This window comes from Gekko japonicus, unplaced genomic scaffold (genome assembly GCF_001447785.1).
Source record: "Gekko japonicus isolate JY-2015 unplaced genomic scaffold, Gekko_japonicus_V1.1 scaffold1237, whole genome shotgun sequence".
Classification (NCBI taxonomy): Eukaryota; Metazoa; Chordata; class Lepidosauria; order Squamata; family Gekkonidae; genus Gekko; species Gekko japonicus.
The window spans coordinates 428,911-445,524 of NW_015172593.1; the positions used below are offsets into that span (position 1 = coordinate 428,911).

A 16,614-nucleotide genomic window follows, 5' to 3' on the forward strand; every position below is an offset into this window, starting at 1 on the left:
TCGGTGGGTGTGTATCGGTGGGGGGGGGGGGGGGGAACGGACTTCCCTGCAAGACCGGCCCCACTTCCCCATTCACTTCTCCCTACACCATCTCCTCCAAGGCATCCTTTTCTATAATGTTACTAAAACAACAACAGCAGTTCTGTTTTGAAGGCAGACTGAGGACACGCTGCCTCCCTTTTCAAACTAGGGCCGGCAGAGACGCTCGTGCTCCAAGACCACACCCGGGTGGGACAGCCAGAGATCCGGCATTGCCGGACGTTGCGCCAGCACCACCAGATCCCTTTGTGCTTTACGATATTACAAAGCGAGACTCGCCGTTTCACAGTGGCTGATTTCAGGAAGGAAAGTTAGGCACTCCTGTGTTCCCGAAGGACCCACTCTAGCTCGGTGGTGCCTCTGAGCAATCTCCTGCCCTAGCAACCCCGAGCAGCTGCCGCTCCGGGCACTCCTCCTGCCCCTCCCTGGCAGCACCGGCAGTCTCAGGAGGCTGTTAAAGCAAGGAAGCATGCTGCTGCTGCTCACCGTTCTCAGCGCCCCGCGGAGGTGCCTCCTCCCCAGCCATGGGGAAGTGCATGCCCGTCTCAAAGTCGATGCCCATCTTCTCCGCTTGCCGACGGGCCTGCCGCAACACGGCCCCGCCTTGCTCCCGCAACCGGACGGCTGCCCGGTAGAAGATGGTGTCTTTGGCGTTGTACTTCAAGCAGTTGCTGACGATCAGGTTGAAGTCCTCCTCAAACTCGTCGAGGTTCAGGTAGCGATAGCCCTCCAGCTTCTGCCTCATGGTGTAGAAGTCCATCGGCTTCTTGATGTGGTCCAGGTAGTCGGGGACCTGCGGGGGACAGAGAGCGGCACGGCTAAGGGGCGGGGAGGCACCTGCTCCGAGAAAAGAACAGTTAACAAGCAGACCCGTATCAGGCCCTTTAAGCTCTTGCCCAAGCTGCTGCAGTCTCCCCACTTGCCAGGGGTACTGCCAGTCTGCACGGGCGCACAGCACAGCGATAAAAACACATTCCCGAGCCCTGCGGTTTGTGAGCAGCATCCAAAAAACTTAATGCACTTTATAGAAGCAGGTTTATTTGGTTTCAGTGGAAGCTGCAGAGAAGGCAGCTCGAGCTCGGTGTCTGTCTAAAGGATCCTCAGCCCAGCTTGCAAACTCGATTACTCCCATATGGCTTGCCACTACCAGCCCACACCCTCTCAGGCTCTTTGCTCCCCACCAGCTCATCTCGGCACCAGTTTCCTCTCTCAGCAGGCTTCACTCTTAGCCCACAACCTTTCATGGCCTTACTGAAGGCCCTCGAAATACCAAAACATCCCAAGGTGGGGACAGACTTCATCTTCCTCCTTAAGAGGTTTGATCTTAGTGCTTAGGCCATGTGACCAAGGCCATGGCAGTCTAACATTCGGAGGACAAAAACAGCCCCTCCTTCCTCCTCCTTCTGCACTGTGGGTATTCATTTGTTTGAAAAATGTATTACGCTCCCTCTCCTGAGACCTGCTTGAGGCAGTTTACAGACTTTCTCAGCTACCTATTGGTTCTGCCGTTCCAACACTTTGTTTTCATCTGCAGTCTGTAACCCCTTTGTACCTATGATGGCTGCTAGGTGGAGAAGCAGCACTGTTAATCGGGTTAGCTTTCTGCACTGCCGCTTTCTCAGAAGAGCCCTACAGTTGAAAGTGCAGACAAAATTCCCCTTTTCAATACAAACTGCTAATTGACTTTGGATACCGCTGTCCCAGAGGTAGCGTGTAAAGAGTGATTATACCAAATCTACACATTTTAACTTGGACCACTGAATATTACGGCTGGAGGGTACATTGTTATTGGCTAAAATTCAATGAAGTTTATGTTATCAGTATGATGCTCTGGGGAAAACACACCCTTAAAAGAGCACTAAGCTGGCACCTACCAGCACTATCAGGGGAGGGGCTGTGGCTCAGTGGTAGAGCATCTGCTTGGCATGCAGAAGATCCCAGGTTCAATTCCCAGCTTCTCCAGTTAAAAAAGGATCTGGCAGTCAGTGCTGCGAAAGACCTCTGCCTGAAACCCTGGAGAGCTGCTGCCAGTCTGAGTAGACAACACTGACTTTGATGGATTCAGTATAAGGCAGCTTCATGTGTGTTCATTATCCCAGAAACCTCATCCTTTAACCTTAGATGTATGGAAGGTTTCAAGGGACAATGTGAGCACACTGCTCCTTTAGGGACATGCTTTTCACAGAATGCTTAATTGACAGAAACTGTTGGATATAACACCACATGTGCAAGGTGCCATCATTAATGAATTATGGTGAGGGTACCTTGCTCATGTGCTCCTTCTTCCAGCACTTTCTGCGAATGCACATACACAGGCAGATTGGGGGGGGGGGAGTTCCCAGGAGTAAGATACAAGGAATGCAAGATTAAGCATATGAAGCTCCCTTCTGTTGAGTCCCCTCAGCTCAGTGTTGCCTACTCCGGCAGCAGTCGTCTGTGCTCTTAGCCAGAGAAAGAGCTTTGCTGATCCCTCTTTAACTGGGGGACGTCAGGAACTGAACCTGTGATTTTGTGCATGCAAAGCACCCCCTGAGCCAAGGCCCCATCAGAGATGGCTCTCTGGCTCTCAGACTTATTGATAGTGCAATTCTACGCAGGGACCTTTGAAGCCATCGAGCTGAGAAGAGCATAACTTGGATGGCACCGCTGGCCACCCAACACTACCTGGAGGGTATTGTTATACCCCCCCGACAGGATATGTGGATTCCTCTTCTATTAAAAATGTAATCTGTCCCCATAGAATTCAAGAGGAATATGTGGCAGGAAGCAGAGGTGACATTTTAGCCCTGCAAATGCAATGGCATCCTGACATCCCCATCTCACACCTTCTGGGGTTAAGCCTGGGCACCGGAAAGTGGCCCAGCTGTGGCTTGGAGGAAGGCTTTTGTCCCAACTTTCCTCTCCTCAGACTATGACACGGATATTAGAAAATGAACAGTCGAGGAATATTTCTGCCCCCGCACAAACAAAGCAATGGCAACATGATCCTAACCTTTCCATGAGTCCAACCTTGTCCAAAATGTACCCCAACCCCAGCTGCGGAACTACGGGCAGCTGGTGGATCGTCTGCCAGCCGAAGCTGGCATACAGGGCACCCAGTGTGTGGGGGGATGTTGCCGTGAGGCCCAAAAAGCCGCGTGAAGGGGTACGTGTAGTACACGATTTTGAGGGGACAGAAACCAGCACTAGGGCTGGGTGGGAAGAGAGCAAAGTAGAAATTGGGGGTGGAGGGGTTCTTACTTCGTAGAGTTCTGTTACCTCAGACAGCGGGACCGGCTGGCTGAAGATGTTGCCCGTGTCCTTCTCCTGGAGCTGCTCGAGGGTCCGGCGCAGGAGGATGAGGAAGGGGGTCAGCTGCATCTCGAGCGCCACCTGCTGGATTTTGATCTGAAACAGAGAGGGGAGGCTCCGCTCAGCGCCGGTGTCTCCGGGACCCCAGCTCCACCTAAGCCTGGACCTCTGAAGTAGCACGGTGTTAACGAGATCAGGAGGACCCTCGGGAAAGGGGCAGGGTGGGGGAATGGAGAGAACTGACGGCCATGGTAGCATCCCTCTGAAGGGGCATGGGGGCTCAAAGGGTAGCCTAATCTAGCCATGCTTTAGCACAGGGTCATTTGCCACTTCTAGCCCTCTGGTGGGGTGTGGCTCGCAAGCTATTTGACCTGAGATGCCCATCCCTTCAGACTTGTGCCCATGAGATCAAGGAGCTCTGAAGATCTCACATGATGCTGGAGTTCAAACTCTCTGTCCTCAGGGAACACTCTGTACAGCAATCTGCCAGGTGCAAAACCCCTGCTGGCAACTGAAGATCCCGATGGCACATTCTAGGGCACATCTGAACTCATTGAGCATTTTGATCACGTGAATGCATTGAGCTGCCTTATACTGAATCAGACCCTGGGTCCATCAAAGTCTGTATTGTCTACTCAGACTGGCAGCGGCTCTCCAGGGTCTCAGGCAGAGGTCTTTCACATCACCTACTGCTAGATCTTTTAACTGGAGATGCTGGGGATTGAACCTGGGACCTTCTGCATGCCAAGCAGATGCTCTACCACTGAGCCAGGACCTCTCCCTTCTACTTTCTATTTGCTTAAGTTCCAGCAGGCCTCCTGACCTTGCTGTCCCCATGCAAGACAGGAACACGCCCCTCCCCCCAAAGGTGCCAACCCTCCCCTGCCACTGTGCACTGGGGCAGAATCCCAGACATGGTCGACAAGCTGTCATTTGGACAGCTTGCTGGCCATTCCCCTTGTGGAACCTGCCCAGCGTGCTCCTACTAAACCCCCGGGACACTGTCTGGAAAACACTGCTGTAGGAAATGCAGAGGTTCATCCTGGGCAGTCCTAGTCCCCGTTTTGCTCAGGTCGCCCAAAAACATGTCCTAAGAGCAGGCTCTCGCGGGGAGGGCAATGGAAGGGAACTAGCTACCACCAAGCGGCAAGCAGAGAAGGCACCATATCCAAAGATCCTCCCCTGGGAAGATCTTTGTTTCTCCCGAAAGACCTCGTAGCCTCCCCTCTTGCTTGCCAGCTCCCCCGGGAAGACTGCGGTCTCCTCCCTCTCCTCCCCTTAAGTAAAGGCTCTAACCGTGTTGCCCAGCTACCCTGTCAAGGTCCCGATACTCTTCCCTGCTGCTCCATTCTGAGAGCCTCCTGGTAGATACTTCGGGAAGACCCCACCCCTCTCCCCGCCCAAGGGAAGGCCGGGCCTCCTTCCCCGGCTCCCCTTCCCCGGCGCAGTTACCGTCTCTCTCTTGAGCTTCTCCCGCTTGCGAATTAACTCCACCAGCAAGCGCGCTCGTTCCAGATCGTGGCGGAGGCGCTGCCAGGATTTCAGCTGCTCTTTCAGGGCCCAGTTCTTATCCTCTGTGTTGTCTCGCTGCGGGAACATCAGAGTCTATGAGAGGAAGGGGCACCCCCTGAACTCTTTGCCAGTCTGCCAGGGCTTGAAATGGAGCAACTGGCTAGCTTCTGCCAATGTGGCAGCCATGAAACAGCAGGCAGGATGGCGGCAAGCAGCAGGGCTGAGGGAGAGGGGCCGGTTTGGAGGGCTCGCAAGGGGGAGAATAGGTGGGTCTGCCTACTCCTTTTCGCAGCAACTCTCCAAGGCCAGGTTATTTAATGGAAAGTGCCAAGACTGACCCCTGGGGACTTTTGACACGAGGACTTAAACCAGGACTAGAAGGAAAGCAGGGACTTTTCCACCCCCACCCCCACCCATTATATGAACTGGGAAGCAGAGTGCCACACCCTACCCTAGGAGAAGCCTCAGCCCCTAGCTCTCCCTAAACAGCCCCATGCTCCTTCACACTGCAAGCAGATTGCCAGGCGAGAGGCCATGCTGTTAGTCAGAGGCACCAGGGGTGTGTGTGTGTGTCCACTTCCCCCTCCCCACCTTTTGATAGCCAAGACCCATGCCCATCCCAGGCCCCGAATCTCCAGAGAAGCCGCACCTGCTCCGTCTTGGACACGGGAGGGGGAGGGGCGGGTCTTCCTGGCTCGCAGTTCCGGTGCGACTGGAGATGCGTCTGGAGCCGGCGCAGCAAGGGGACCCCATTGCGGGACTGCCTCTTGAGGGTCCAGTAGCTGTGCAGCCGCTGCATGAACTGGCTCTTCCTCTGGATGGTCAGGCGGTTGGTGATCTTGCTAAGCCTGCAGGGGGAAGGGGGGAGAGGGGGAAGGGGCTCAGCAGGGCCACGTTCACAGGGACGTGGGGAGTGGCGTACTGGAGGTATGCCGCACTGTCGGAGTTTTCTGATATGGACTTTGTGTTAGCATTCACCTCGAGTTCTTTTTTTTTTCCTTTTTCAGTTTACATGGAAAAATGCTTTCGGTTACAAACTGTCTAGAGTTTTTGTATCACATTAGAGAATGAGTTGCCCTGACTTGGATGTCCCAGGCTAGCCCGATCTTGTCAGATCTCAGAAGCTAAGCAGGGCCAGCCCTGGGTGGTATTCGGAGGGGAGACCTCCGAGGAATACCAGGGTCGTGATGCAGGAGCCAGCAATGGGAAACCACCTCTGGACGGTCCCTTGCCTTGAAAACCCCTTCAGGGGTTGCCATAAGTCAGCTGCGACTTGACTTGACGGCCAAAAAAAAAGAACATGTTGGGTTCCCCCTATACCAGTGATGGCGAACCTTTTAGAGACCGAGTGCCCAAACTGCGACCCAAAACCCACTTATTTATCGCAAAGTGCCAACACGGCAATTTAACCTGAATACGGAGGTTTTACTTTAGAAAAAACCACTCATACATTAACTTAAGATGATACAAACAAAGTAAGGAAAGCAATCCCAAATGCTTTCATTTACTTAAAATTATTTGGCAAAGAATTCGACACTTTAATAGTGGTCTGGGCCTGGCTGGGGCGATGGCACGCGTGCCCGCAGAGAGGGCTCTGAGTGCCACCTCTGGCACCCATGCCATAGGTTCGCCACCACTGCCCTATACCATACTCAGAATGAGTTTAAAATTAATTTCGCAATAAGCTTTGTCAGGAGATCTAATTCTTAGTTTGTATGGTTATTCTAAACGATATATTTACTGATGTATCTTTTGACTTCGCTTTATTAGAGCCCCTGAAATGCATCATGATCTAAAAGGTCAAATAAACCGTTCTCCCCCGCATCTTGTTCTTCCCCCCACCCCACCCCACATCCCGCCTGAACCACAGGCCTAAGAGAAAGCAGGACAGCCAAGCAGTGACAGTGAGCTGTGGCAGACAGAGAGGTGGGCTGAGGTGGCCGGGGGGGGGGGGGAAGCCCCCAGTTCAAATCCAGGCTGGTCATGGGCTGCCTTGGGTAAGCAGGTAGCTCACAGCCTTATGGGAACAAGGAAAAAATCTTCTCAACACCTTTAGGCCATAAGACCATGTTAGAATTGTTACTTCAGTCCTGGCAAGTGACAACCATACAATCGTCTTAAAATGAACTTGATCTTTTTCTACTTCAGAACCAGCTCTTTGGGCCTCACCAGGATGGGCAGAGAAGGGTACAGACCCACTGATGTGAGAGGGGACGGCTGTGGCCAGTCAGTCTCCCCCAAGCCTCAATTCAACATAAAGATTAACACCCGAAATGAGAAGCAAAACCCACCCGCAAGCTAGTCCCAGAGGGAATTTTCTTAGCTCGCTAAATACCTCACCCACCATCAGTCTCTGGTGACGCATGGGAACATATGGTGGTGTAACAAGGACAAAAACCAAGAGCCCTGGGGGAAGGGGGAATGCTTCCCCCACTCCATCTTGTCCCCAATTAAAGCACTGCAAGACAAGGATGCTGGGGGGGGGGGGGACTGTAAGCTAGCAGGCAACATTTTGGGTCTGACCTGGGTTCAAATCCCTCCTCAGCCACAAATCCTCATGAGCATGTCCCTGTCTTGCAGCTAAGAGGCTAAACCCTGCTTTGTCTTTATCGTGCCTCCCACCAAGGAGGACACCCTCCCCTGACTTGGCAGGTCAGAGCAAGGGGCAGTGGAACTCAACAGACTAGGGCACGTGGACTCAGATGTCACAACAATCCTAACAAACCAGCTACAAACTCTGGTCTGAAATCTCAGTTTGGCTTCAGCCAACAAGCCCAGGGTTTCAGGACATCACAGCAAACGGGGGGGGGGGGGGGGGGGTGAGAGGCCACTGCAGTGAAGTCAGTTGAATGCAGCCCACGTGGCAAAGCATGCTGGGGTCCAACCTTTTACCTGGCAAATTTTGCTAGCCTGCAATTACAGGGACAAAGGAGGAGATGAATGAAACAGGGGACCAAAGAGAAGACAGAAAGGAGTCTGCTCACACATGCAGTAGCAGCCCCTTGCCCATTCATGGGGGATCCATTCACGGGATCACCACAAACCTGAGAACACTGGAAGGCAGGGCATTTCCAGGAAGTGGGCTGTGTGTTGCTGTCCCCAGTGGCAAAACACCCACATTTCCCACAAGCCAACCAAGTTCCCTGCAAAATTTTATAGATTAAAGCAATGGCGAGCTAGGGGTAAAAAGAGCCTGAAGACTGTGCCACATACTCAAATTGCAGACAGCAAATACGTGAAATTGCACATCATCGACCTGCGGATGATGTTGGTTTACTGCGCATCGCTTTCTCGAGGCTGAACTAGATGTGAGGCATCCCTGTGGCTGCCATGTCGACACTGCCACCATTTTTTTAAAATCCTGATTGGGCTCAGTGTTTTGCTCTTGTTCCTCTCCCTGCCCCTTTTCAAATGCCAAAGCAGCTGCAGCAGGGCGCATGTGGCTGTTTTGGCACTTGATAAGGCACGGGGGGAGGGGGGGCGGACCAGAGCACCTCTGTGGGTCCCATCATGAACAGGGCCCTCGCGGCATTTTAAAATGGCGGTGGCTTCCTTGTGGTAGCCACAAGGACACCATCACATCTGGCTTGACCCTCCGACTCTTAATGCACTTTAGCTCCTGTTCTAACAGAGGGAGGCGTTAAAGTCCGGAAGCAACAGGCGTCCCAGCTCCACTTTGAAGAGGAATGCACACTCCTAACTTCTGAACTGTCTGTCTAGGACTACACTATCAGAGTAGGGCCCATTGCATCTGAAGCTGTATTTAACATCAGCTGGTCACGCTGCACCATACCGTTGACCTCTTGCCAACAGTGAAAAATAGCTGTTTGACAGGAATCTTGGATATGGGGGACTTGGAGGCAAGAGTCACAGGGTCTGCATGTACTGACAACCGCACTCCAGGCGACCAGGTGCTGTTTGCACTTGGTGTGACTTCCGGATCAAAAGACAGTTGCTGCACACCTTATGACTCATGAAGAAACAAGCCGCGTAGCCTGAAAAACCAATATCTGATTTTGTAATACCGTGGGATAGACAGGTCTTCATCTCTTCTCTCTAGATGAAGGTCCCCTGACAGAGACCGAGAGGCAGACAGGCAGGCTGGGGATCAGTGTGTGCGGGGATCAGAATTCCCAGGCTTACATGACCCGAGCCCGAGACCTGGGTGTGAACTATTGTTAGCTGCAACCACATGAGACAAAGCCTCTGGGACGTTCACCTGCAACAAATAAAACCCATGCTCCCTGAATAACCTCTTCCTAAGGAGCAGGAGGCTGTCTGTCTCATGTGGACCGCAGCCAAAAACCGTTCCAACGTGCACCTCTCAGGATCAGGTGACCTAAACCTGGGAATACTGGTTTGGGCCTCAAACGCACAGGCCTACGGACCCACCCCGATCTCCCAGGGCGTTCCTCGCTGTTGCAGGCATGACAAGCTGTTTCTACGACAGCAGGTCTGCCATTCACCCAGTTTGGCAACATGAAGATGCAAAATAGAATAGCAGGGACGGAGGGGGCCCTTACCGGTGGGGAGGGATGCATGGTACTGACACCACAGGAGCGGCTGCTCTCTTCTCCGCCAGAATCTTCCTCGCCTTCTTCATTTTAATCCGGGACTTGGCCTTGGCCTTTTTCACCTTCTCGGAGCTCCAGCCCTTCCCCTCTTCCTCTTCCTCCTCTTCCTCCTCCTCCCCTTCACTGTGCGAGAGGGCGGGCAGGCGCCGCATGGAGCCTGGTGGTGTGTGGATGTCACAGTAAGCAGTCTTGCGAACGCTGAAGGAGGTGCCGTTGGCCCCCGTCTCCCGGACGGGCTCCATTTTCATGTACAGCCCTGCCTGCTGGGCGCAGGTGACATGGAACGCCGTGTAGCAGTTTGCTTTGTGGCACTGGATGCAGGCCCCAGAGCCGCGCTGCTTGCAGATGTAGCAGGTCAGCTTCCAGCGGGCTGGGGGGATGTGCTCTATGCTGTCTATGGGCTCCAGGAACACCGTATTGGCAAAGCACACCTCCGGGATCCAGAGGGCGCACACCACGTGGGCCCAACGCCCATCGTCCGTCTGTTTAAAAGCACCCCCTTTGTTGGGGCACAGGGCGCAGTCCACGGCCCTGGAAGGTGACTGCAGGCAGCGGCGGCACAACCACTGGCCCTCGGGGATGTAAGGGACGCCGTAGCACTCCTGGTGCACGGCCAAGTTGCACATGTCACAGAAGAGGATGACGTTGCTGTTCTGACACTCCCCGTCGTTGCAGATGCAGCAGACGGCATCCTCGTCCACCAAGGCGTTGGGGTCGCCCTTGTTGTGGCTCTCGAAGTAGGACTCCTTCTCTAGCCGGTCCATCAAGTACTCAAAGACCTCCTGGGGGATGGGGGTCACGCCCTCCGTCTTCCGGCGCTCGTTCATGATGTCCAGCCAGATGTAGTCTTCCTCATCCATATCGTACTCCACCTCCTCATCCAGCTCCTCGGCTGACTTCTCAATGTATCTGAGAAGGGGGAGAAGAGACTCAGTGGCAGGTTCGGTTCGGACGACGACGACCACCACGGTTTAGAAAAGGGCGGGGGGGGGGGGGGAATAGACATTGGGAGAGCCCACAGGGATGTTATGCAGCACGGCATTTCACCATCCCACCCCAAGTTACTGTGTGTTTGTGTGGCTGGGAAGCATTGTGTGGTGGATGCTCTGAAGCTTACCTTTTGGCAGCTGTAGCCATACATAGGGCTGATCACGGGAGCCTCTGCCCACATGGTGAGAATTATCACACAGTCAATGCCCAAACACTACTCATGAAGCTCCTTTCTACTGCGCCAGACCCTCAGTCCATCAAGGTCAGGGTTGGTTACTCTGATGGGCAGCGGCTCTCCAGGGTCTTGGGCAGAGAGAGGTCTTCCCCATCCCCTGCTGCAGGGGGTTAAACCTGGGGCTTCTCTGCAGGCAAAACACCTGAGTGCCCACCAACTTCCCACCAGACTGAAAAAGAGGATGATTGCTGCCAGTTAAACCAGCTGCTTTTCTGCCATTCGTTATTCTCCACATGATGACACTCACCATTTATTTATTTATTTTGCCGTCTAGTCATACCTGACTTGTGGTGACCTCTCATGGGGTTTTCAGGGCATAAACATAAACATAAAAACATAAGAGACGTCAATGTTGGATCAGGCCAAAGGCCCATCCAGTCCAACACTCTGTGTCACACAGTGGCCAGAAATACCAGTGCCATCAGGAGGTCCAGCAGTGGGGCCAGGACATTAGAAGCCCTCCCACTGTTGACCCCCCCCCAAGCACCAAGAAGACACAGCATCACTTGCCCCAGAGCCCCTATCTATACCTTGTGGCTAATAGCCACTGATGGACCTCTGCTCCATATGCTTATCCAATTCCCTTTTGAAGCTGTCCATGCTTGTAGCTGCCACCACTTCCTGTGGCAGTGAATTCCATGTGTTAATTACTCTTTGGGTGAAGAAGTACTTCCTTTTATCTGTTCTAACCCAACCGCTCAGCAATTTCATGGAGTGCCCACGAGTTCTTGTATTGTGAGAAAGGGAGAAAAGTACCTCTTTCTCTACCTGCTCTTTCCCATGCATAATCTTATAAACCTCAATCATGTCACCCCTCAGTCGTCGTTTCTCCAAGCTAAAGAGCCCTAAGCGCTTTAACCTTTCCTCATAGAGAAAGTGTTCCAACCCTTTTATCATTCGAGTTGCCCTTCTCTGCACTTTCCCCAAAGCTATAATATCCTTTTTTAAGGTGTGGTGACCAGAACTGCACACAGTATTCCAAATGAGGTCGCACCATTGATTTATATAGGGGCATTATGATATTGGTTGATCTGTTTTCAATACCCTTCCTAATAATCCCCAGTATAGCATTGGCCTTTTTTATTGCAGTCACACACTGTCTCGACATTTTCAGTGAGTTATCTACTACAACTCCAAGATCTCTCTCTTGATCAGTCTCTGCCAGTTCAGACCCCATCAATGTGTATTTATATTTAGGATTTTTGGCTCCAATGTGCATCACCTTGCACTTGGCCACATTGAACCCCATTTGCCATGTTGACACCCACTTGCCCATCCTTGACAGATCCCTTTGGAGTGCCTCACAATCCTCACTGGTTTTCACCACCCTGAACAACTTCATATCATCCGCAAATTTAGCCACTTCTCTGCTTACTCCCAACTCCAAATCATTAATGAATAATTTAAAAAGCAGTGGACCAAGTACTGATCCCTGCGGTATCCCACTGCTTACCACCCTCCACTGAGAGAATTGCCCATTTATACTCATTCTCTGTTTTCTATTAATTAGCCAGTTTTTGATCCACAAAAGGACTTGTCCTTTTATCCCATGATTTTTGAGCTTACTTAGGAGCCTTTGATGAGGAACTTTATCAAAAGCTTTCTGGAAGTCAAGGTAAACAATATCTATTGGATCCCCCTTGTCCAAGAGGTGGTTTGCCATTGCCTTGGACCTGGACTTCCCTGGTGGTCTCCCATCCAAATACTAACCAGGGCTGACCCTGCTTAGTTTCCGAGACCTAATACGATCCAGCTAGCCTGGGCTTGGATATGGGGGCTTGTCACAATTGATGTTTCCAACATTAATAAAACATACCTCTCTAGATGACAACAATGCTTTCCCCTTCCATGTTTGTTGGCAGGCAACCATGCTGTCTTTCTGTTATGGTTAATTGGAGCCAGTATGGCATAGCAGTTAGAGTGCTGGACTCCAACCAGGGAGACCCAAGTTCAAATCCCCAGTCTGTCACGTAGTTCACCAGGTGACCTCAGGCCATTCATTCTCTCAGCCTAGCAGACCTCGCAGGGATGATGCGTGGAAAAAATGAAGGAGGGGGCAACACGTATACCCATACTGAGCTCCTTACAACAGACAGTGTTCTATAAGGTTTGGACAGGGCCATTCCCTGTACTTTCCCTTCATCCAGTGCTCCTTTAGGAAAGGAAAAGTTTCATCTGGCCCAGTTGATACAGACTGCGTTGGTCTCTACACCGGAACTTAGTGCATCACTGGATCTGCATGGCTCTTTTGAAATGTTAAAAGAAACCACGTGAAGACCCAGTTCAGATCAGAACCACAGAGGGAGGGAAGGGAGAGTTAACCGTTCCTCACAACGGCAAGCGATCTCATCCCATCCCCCTACAATTATTACACCTCAAAAGGGGAAAAAAGTCAAGCAACAAAACATGCCCATCTTCCCCACATTCTAGGGCTGGTCCAGGCTTGCCCAATCTTGTCAGATCTCAGAAGCTAAGCAGGGTCAGCCCTGGTTAGTACTTGGAGGGGAGACCACCAAGCGAGTTCAGGGTCTCTGTGCAGAGGCAGGCAATGGCAAACCACCTCGGTTCATCTTTTGCCTTGAAAACCTCATGGGTCACCCTAAGTCGGCTGTAACTTGGCAGCCCTTTCCACCATGGCCGACAGCCTACCCTACCTCCCAAAGTCGTTAAGAGAATAAAATAAAGAGGAATGAAGAACCACGAAAACTACCCAGAGCATCTTAGGAAATGGATAATACCAATATAATAAAATAGATAATAACAATGTGAAGAAGGCAGTTTTGATATATACAAAACTACACAGAAGAGGGTGTAGCCCTCCCTTCCCCCCCACCTCCTTGAATGGCCCTGATCTGAATCAGGCCTGCGTGTGGCTGAAAGATACATGTTAAAAGTTTGATCCGGAGCAGGCACCCCAGAGGAAGGAAGGAAGAAGAGAGGCTTACAGTAACCTTCATGAGAATCTCCTTGAGGAGTCCCTCCCCAATACACAAATCGGGTTACAGTGACTCAAGGCCCTTCCCAGCTAGGTTGTACCTGTAGTAAGAAGTGGGCCGAGGGGGTGCATCAGGTGTGTCCTGGTCCAGCTCGCGGTACACGGCCTCTGGCAGCTTCGGCGTGTTGCCAGCCGAGGCACTGTGGTGGTGGTGATTGGAGTCCTTGCGCTTCTCTTTGTTCTTGTGCTTGCCGGCTTTGGGGGCCGCCGACGGGGTTTCCGTGTTCTCCTTATTGCTGTTGTTCTCGGGGGCTTCCTCAGGGGTCTCGTCATCTTCTGACACCACATCCAGGTTGTCAAAGATGCTGATGCGGTGCACGCGGCCATGCAGGTCCACCTCCACCATGCGCTGCGCTTGTGCGTAGGTCATGACCTCACGTCCCGGAGACTGGGAGGTCTCCGAGGGGCTGGGCGACTGCTTGTTGGCAGTGCGGCTCTGCCTGCCTTTCTTCTTGTGCTTGCGCAGAGGGGTGCTCTGTGGGGGCGGCGGGTTGTCATGGTCATAGTGGTACAGATGGTACTCAATTCCGCTGTAGCTCTTGTAGATCTTCCGGCAGGTGCCCACAGGGCACTCGTACGGCGGCTTGGTTGCCCGCAAGTTGTGGCAGAACGTCTTCACGTCAAAGTCCACCCCCATGATGATGGTCGGCTCTGTAAGGTAGGGGAATTAACTGAGTGGGGATGCTAGATTATCAGTGCCCAAGAGTTACCTCCCCTGCCCCGACTCAAACTGCATGTTATGGAGCTTAGAAAAAAGGACTCTTGGCTGATTACAACAGAACCTACTCATCTCAGAAAGTTTTATACATTCCCTCTGATCTCTACTAGCCCAAATGGCAGATTACACTTTATGAGACACGGTGAGAATTTCACTGTTTACTGTGTGGAAAACAAGGAAACAGCACTGGGGTAGGACCTGGGAGACTCAGGTTCAAATCCCCACTGTTATGGAACCTCTCTGGGCCAATCACTCTCTCTCAGCCCAACCTACCTCACAGGGTTGTTGTTTTGAGGATAAAATGGAGGAAGGGGAAACGATGTTGTAAGCCACGTTGGATCCCCGTTGGGAAGAAAGCAGGGTATAATTATCAGTCATAATAATCACCATAATCAGTTGTGAAGGGGAAAAGCAGGAGTCCTAACATACAATTCACATAAGCCATACGATTTTTGTTACCACATACTGCATGGTTTCGTTACCACATACTCCCAAGCTCTTGGGGCCACATCTCTGTCTCTCTGTCTCTGTCTCTGTCTCTGGGGAGATGTGTCAGTCTGACCAGGATGCTTCCGCCCACTGACACTCCCCAGTCCCATAGTATCCCACTGGTTTTGTAGTGTGAGAGCTGGTGCAGTGGTGGTAGATCAGGACTGGAGAGACGTGGGTGCAAATTCTCACTTCTGCCACCAGATAAAAATGTAGCAAGGCAGACAGATTCAGGGAACAGGAATCAAAGATGAGAACAAGGGATACCTCTTACTCATGCAAATCCTCGATACTGCCTCCCTGGTGGCTGAATGTCATCTGACTGGCTACATCTGTCTCACCTGATTGTGGATGGAAATCAAGGGAGAGGGTCAGAGAGAAGATCAGGCAGGGGAATAGGACTCCTCGCTCAAGCTAACCCTGCCCGCCACCTCTTTCATCCCATGGTGTTCTACTAACTGTAGAGGAAACAACAACTGTGATATCTGGTTACCCATCTCATCTGGCTCTTCCTCTCTGCGGTATACCCATGTCCACAAGGGATGGAAATAGAAGCACCAGGCCAAAGAGAAGTGGGAGGGTGCCACTCTATCGCCACAGTTTGTTTGTATTAACCCTACACATTGCCTCACTCATCACATGGTGACCCACTTGGTATAGAGGGAATTACAGCAAAGGGAGGGAGATGTCAAGCAAACCACATTATATTGCCGTTCTCACCACTGTGGGATGGAAAACACAGAGAAGGCCAGCCTTCTCATTACACCCCCCCCAACACACACTGACACAGGGACACACTTCAGTCCTACCTTAGACCATGGAAGGAACTGGGAATTAAGTGAAAGCAGGCAGGAGAGAAGACAAGAGATGCCAGTGGACCTGCATTACCCCTTGTTCACGCTAAGAACCTTCCTCCCCTCTGTGGCACCCCCTGGCTGAGAGGCCCCAGGAGAAAGACAGAAGAGAGATGTCAACGGGCACCCTGCATCGCTCGCTCCTGCTAACAGCCTGCCGCGCCCGTGTGGCACCCCCGGCCACGCAGGAGAGCGAGGCCAGGAGAGGCCGGGGCTGCAGCAAACCGCGTCCCTTTGTGGATGCAAGCGAGACAAACAAACGAAACCCCCCAAGACCCTCCAATGCCTCGCTCCGCTTCCACAGGATCTCCAGTCAGGAGAGTGCAATCCTGAGCACGCTGAGTGAGAGAGCCTCCCTGCTCTTACTTCTGAGTAGACACGCCTCAGACGGGAGTGGGGGGCCCTGCCGGGTGCCAGGATCCCCACTTCTCACGCTGCTCCCCTTCCCTCCATGGCACCCGCTGATTGTGCAAGAGGAAGGAGGAGGAGGACTGGGGAAGAAAGCAGCAGTGCCGGCCCGTCCCTGCTTGCTCAGGATCTGCTTCCCTCGCCTGCCTGCTCGGGCAGCCCCCCACCGCTTCCTGCTCCAATGGAGCTGCTGCTGCTTTCCCTTCCCTTCCCTTCCCTTCCTTTCCCGCGGGGGAACAAGAGCCTGGCTGGCGACTCCAGGCCGTAGGGCTTGTCGTTCTCCGCACCCCGGCGGCGCAGGCTCTCTCACCGAGCGCGGCTCAAGCCCCGGGCCGGCTGTGGCTGGGCGGCAGTGCGGCGGCTCTCGGAGCGGCGGGGCCCATGGGCCCGGCCCCGCCCGGACAATGGAGGAGACTCCGGCGGCGGCGGCGGCGGCGGCAGCAGCTCCTGCGCGGGGGGGCCCCGCTGGGTAAAGCGGCTCCCTGGCAACCCCAATTTTGCCACCGAAC

The 16,614-nt window shown here is 52.8% G+C and overlaps 1 protein-coding gene across 1 annotated transcript in view; it reads right to left on the reverse strand.

Annotated features, from left to right (window-relative positions):
• Positions 1-16,463, reverse strand: part of BRPF1 (bromodomain and PHD finger containing 1) — a 28,285-nt gene extending 11,822 nt beyond the window's left edge. Inside the window, exons 1-7 of the mRNA XM_015421537.1 lie at positions 16,416-16,463; positions 13,678-14,287; positions 9,366-10,325; positions 5,492-5,690; positions 4,783-4,935; positions 3,280-3,426; positions 526-832 (exon numbers count right to left, since the gene is read on the reverse strand). Of these exons, the coding sequence (XP_015277023.1) occupies positions 526-832; positions 3,280-3,426; positions 4,783-4,935; positions 5,492-5,690; positions 9,366-10,325; positions 13,678-14,273 (2,362 nt within the window). The 5' untranslated portion in view covers positions 14,274-14,287; positions 16,416-16,463. The remainder of the gene's footprint in view (positions 1-525; positions 833-3,279; positions 3,427-4,782; positions 4,936-5,491; positions 5,691-9,365; positions 10,326-13,677; positions 14,288-16,415) is intronic.
• Between the last annotated feature and the right edge of the window lie 151 nt (positions 16,464-16,614).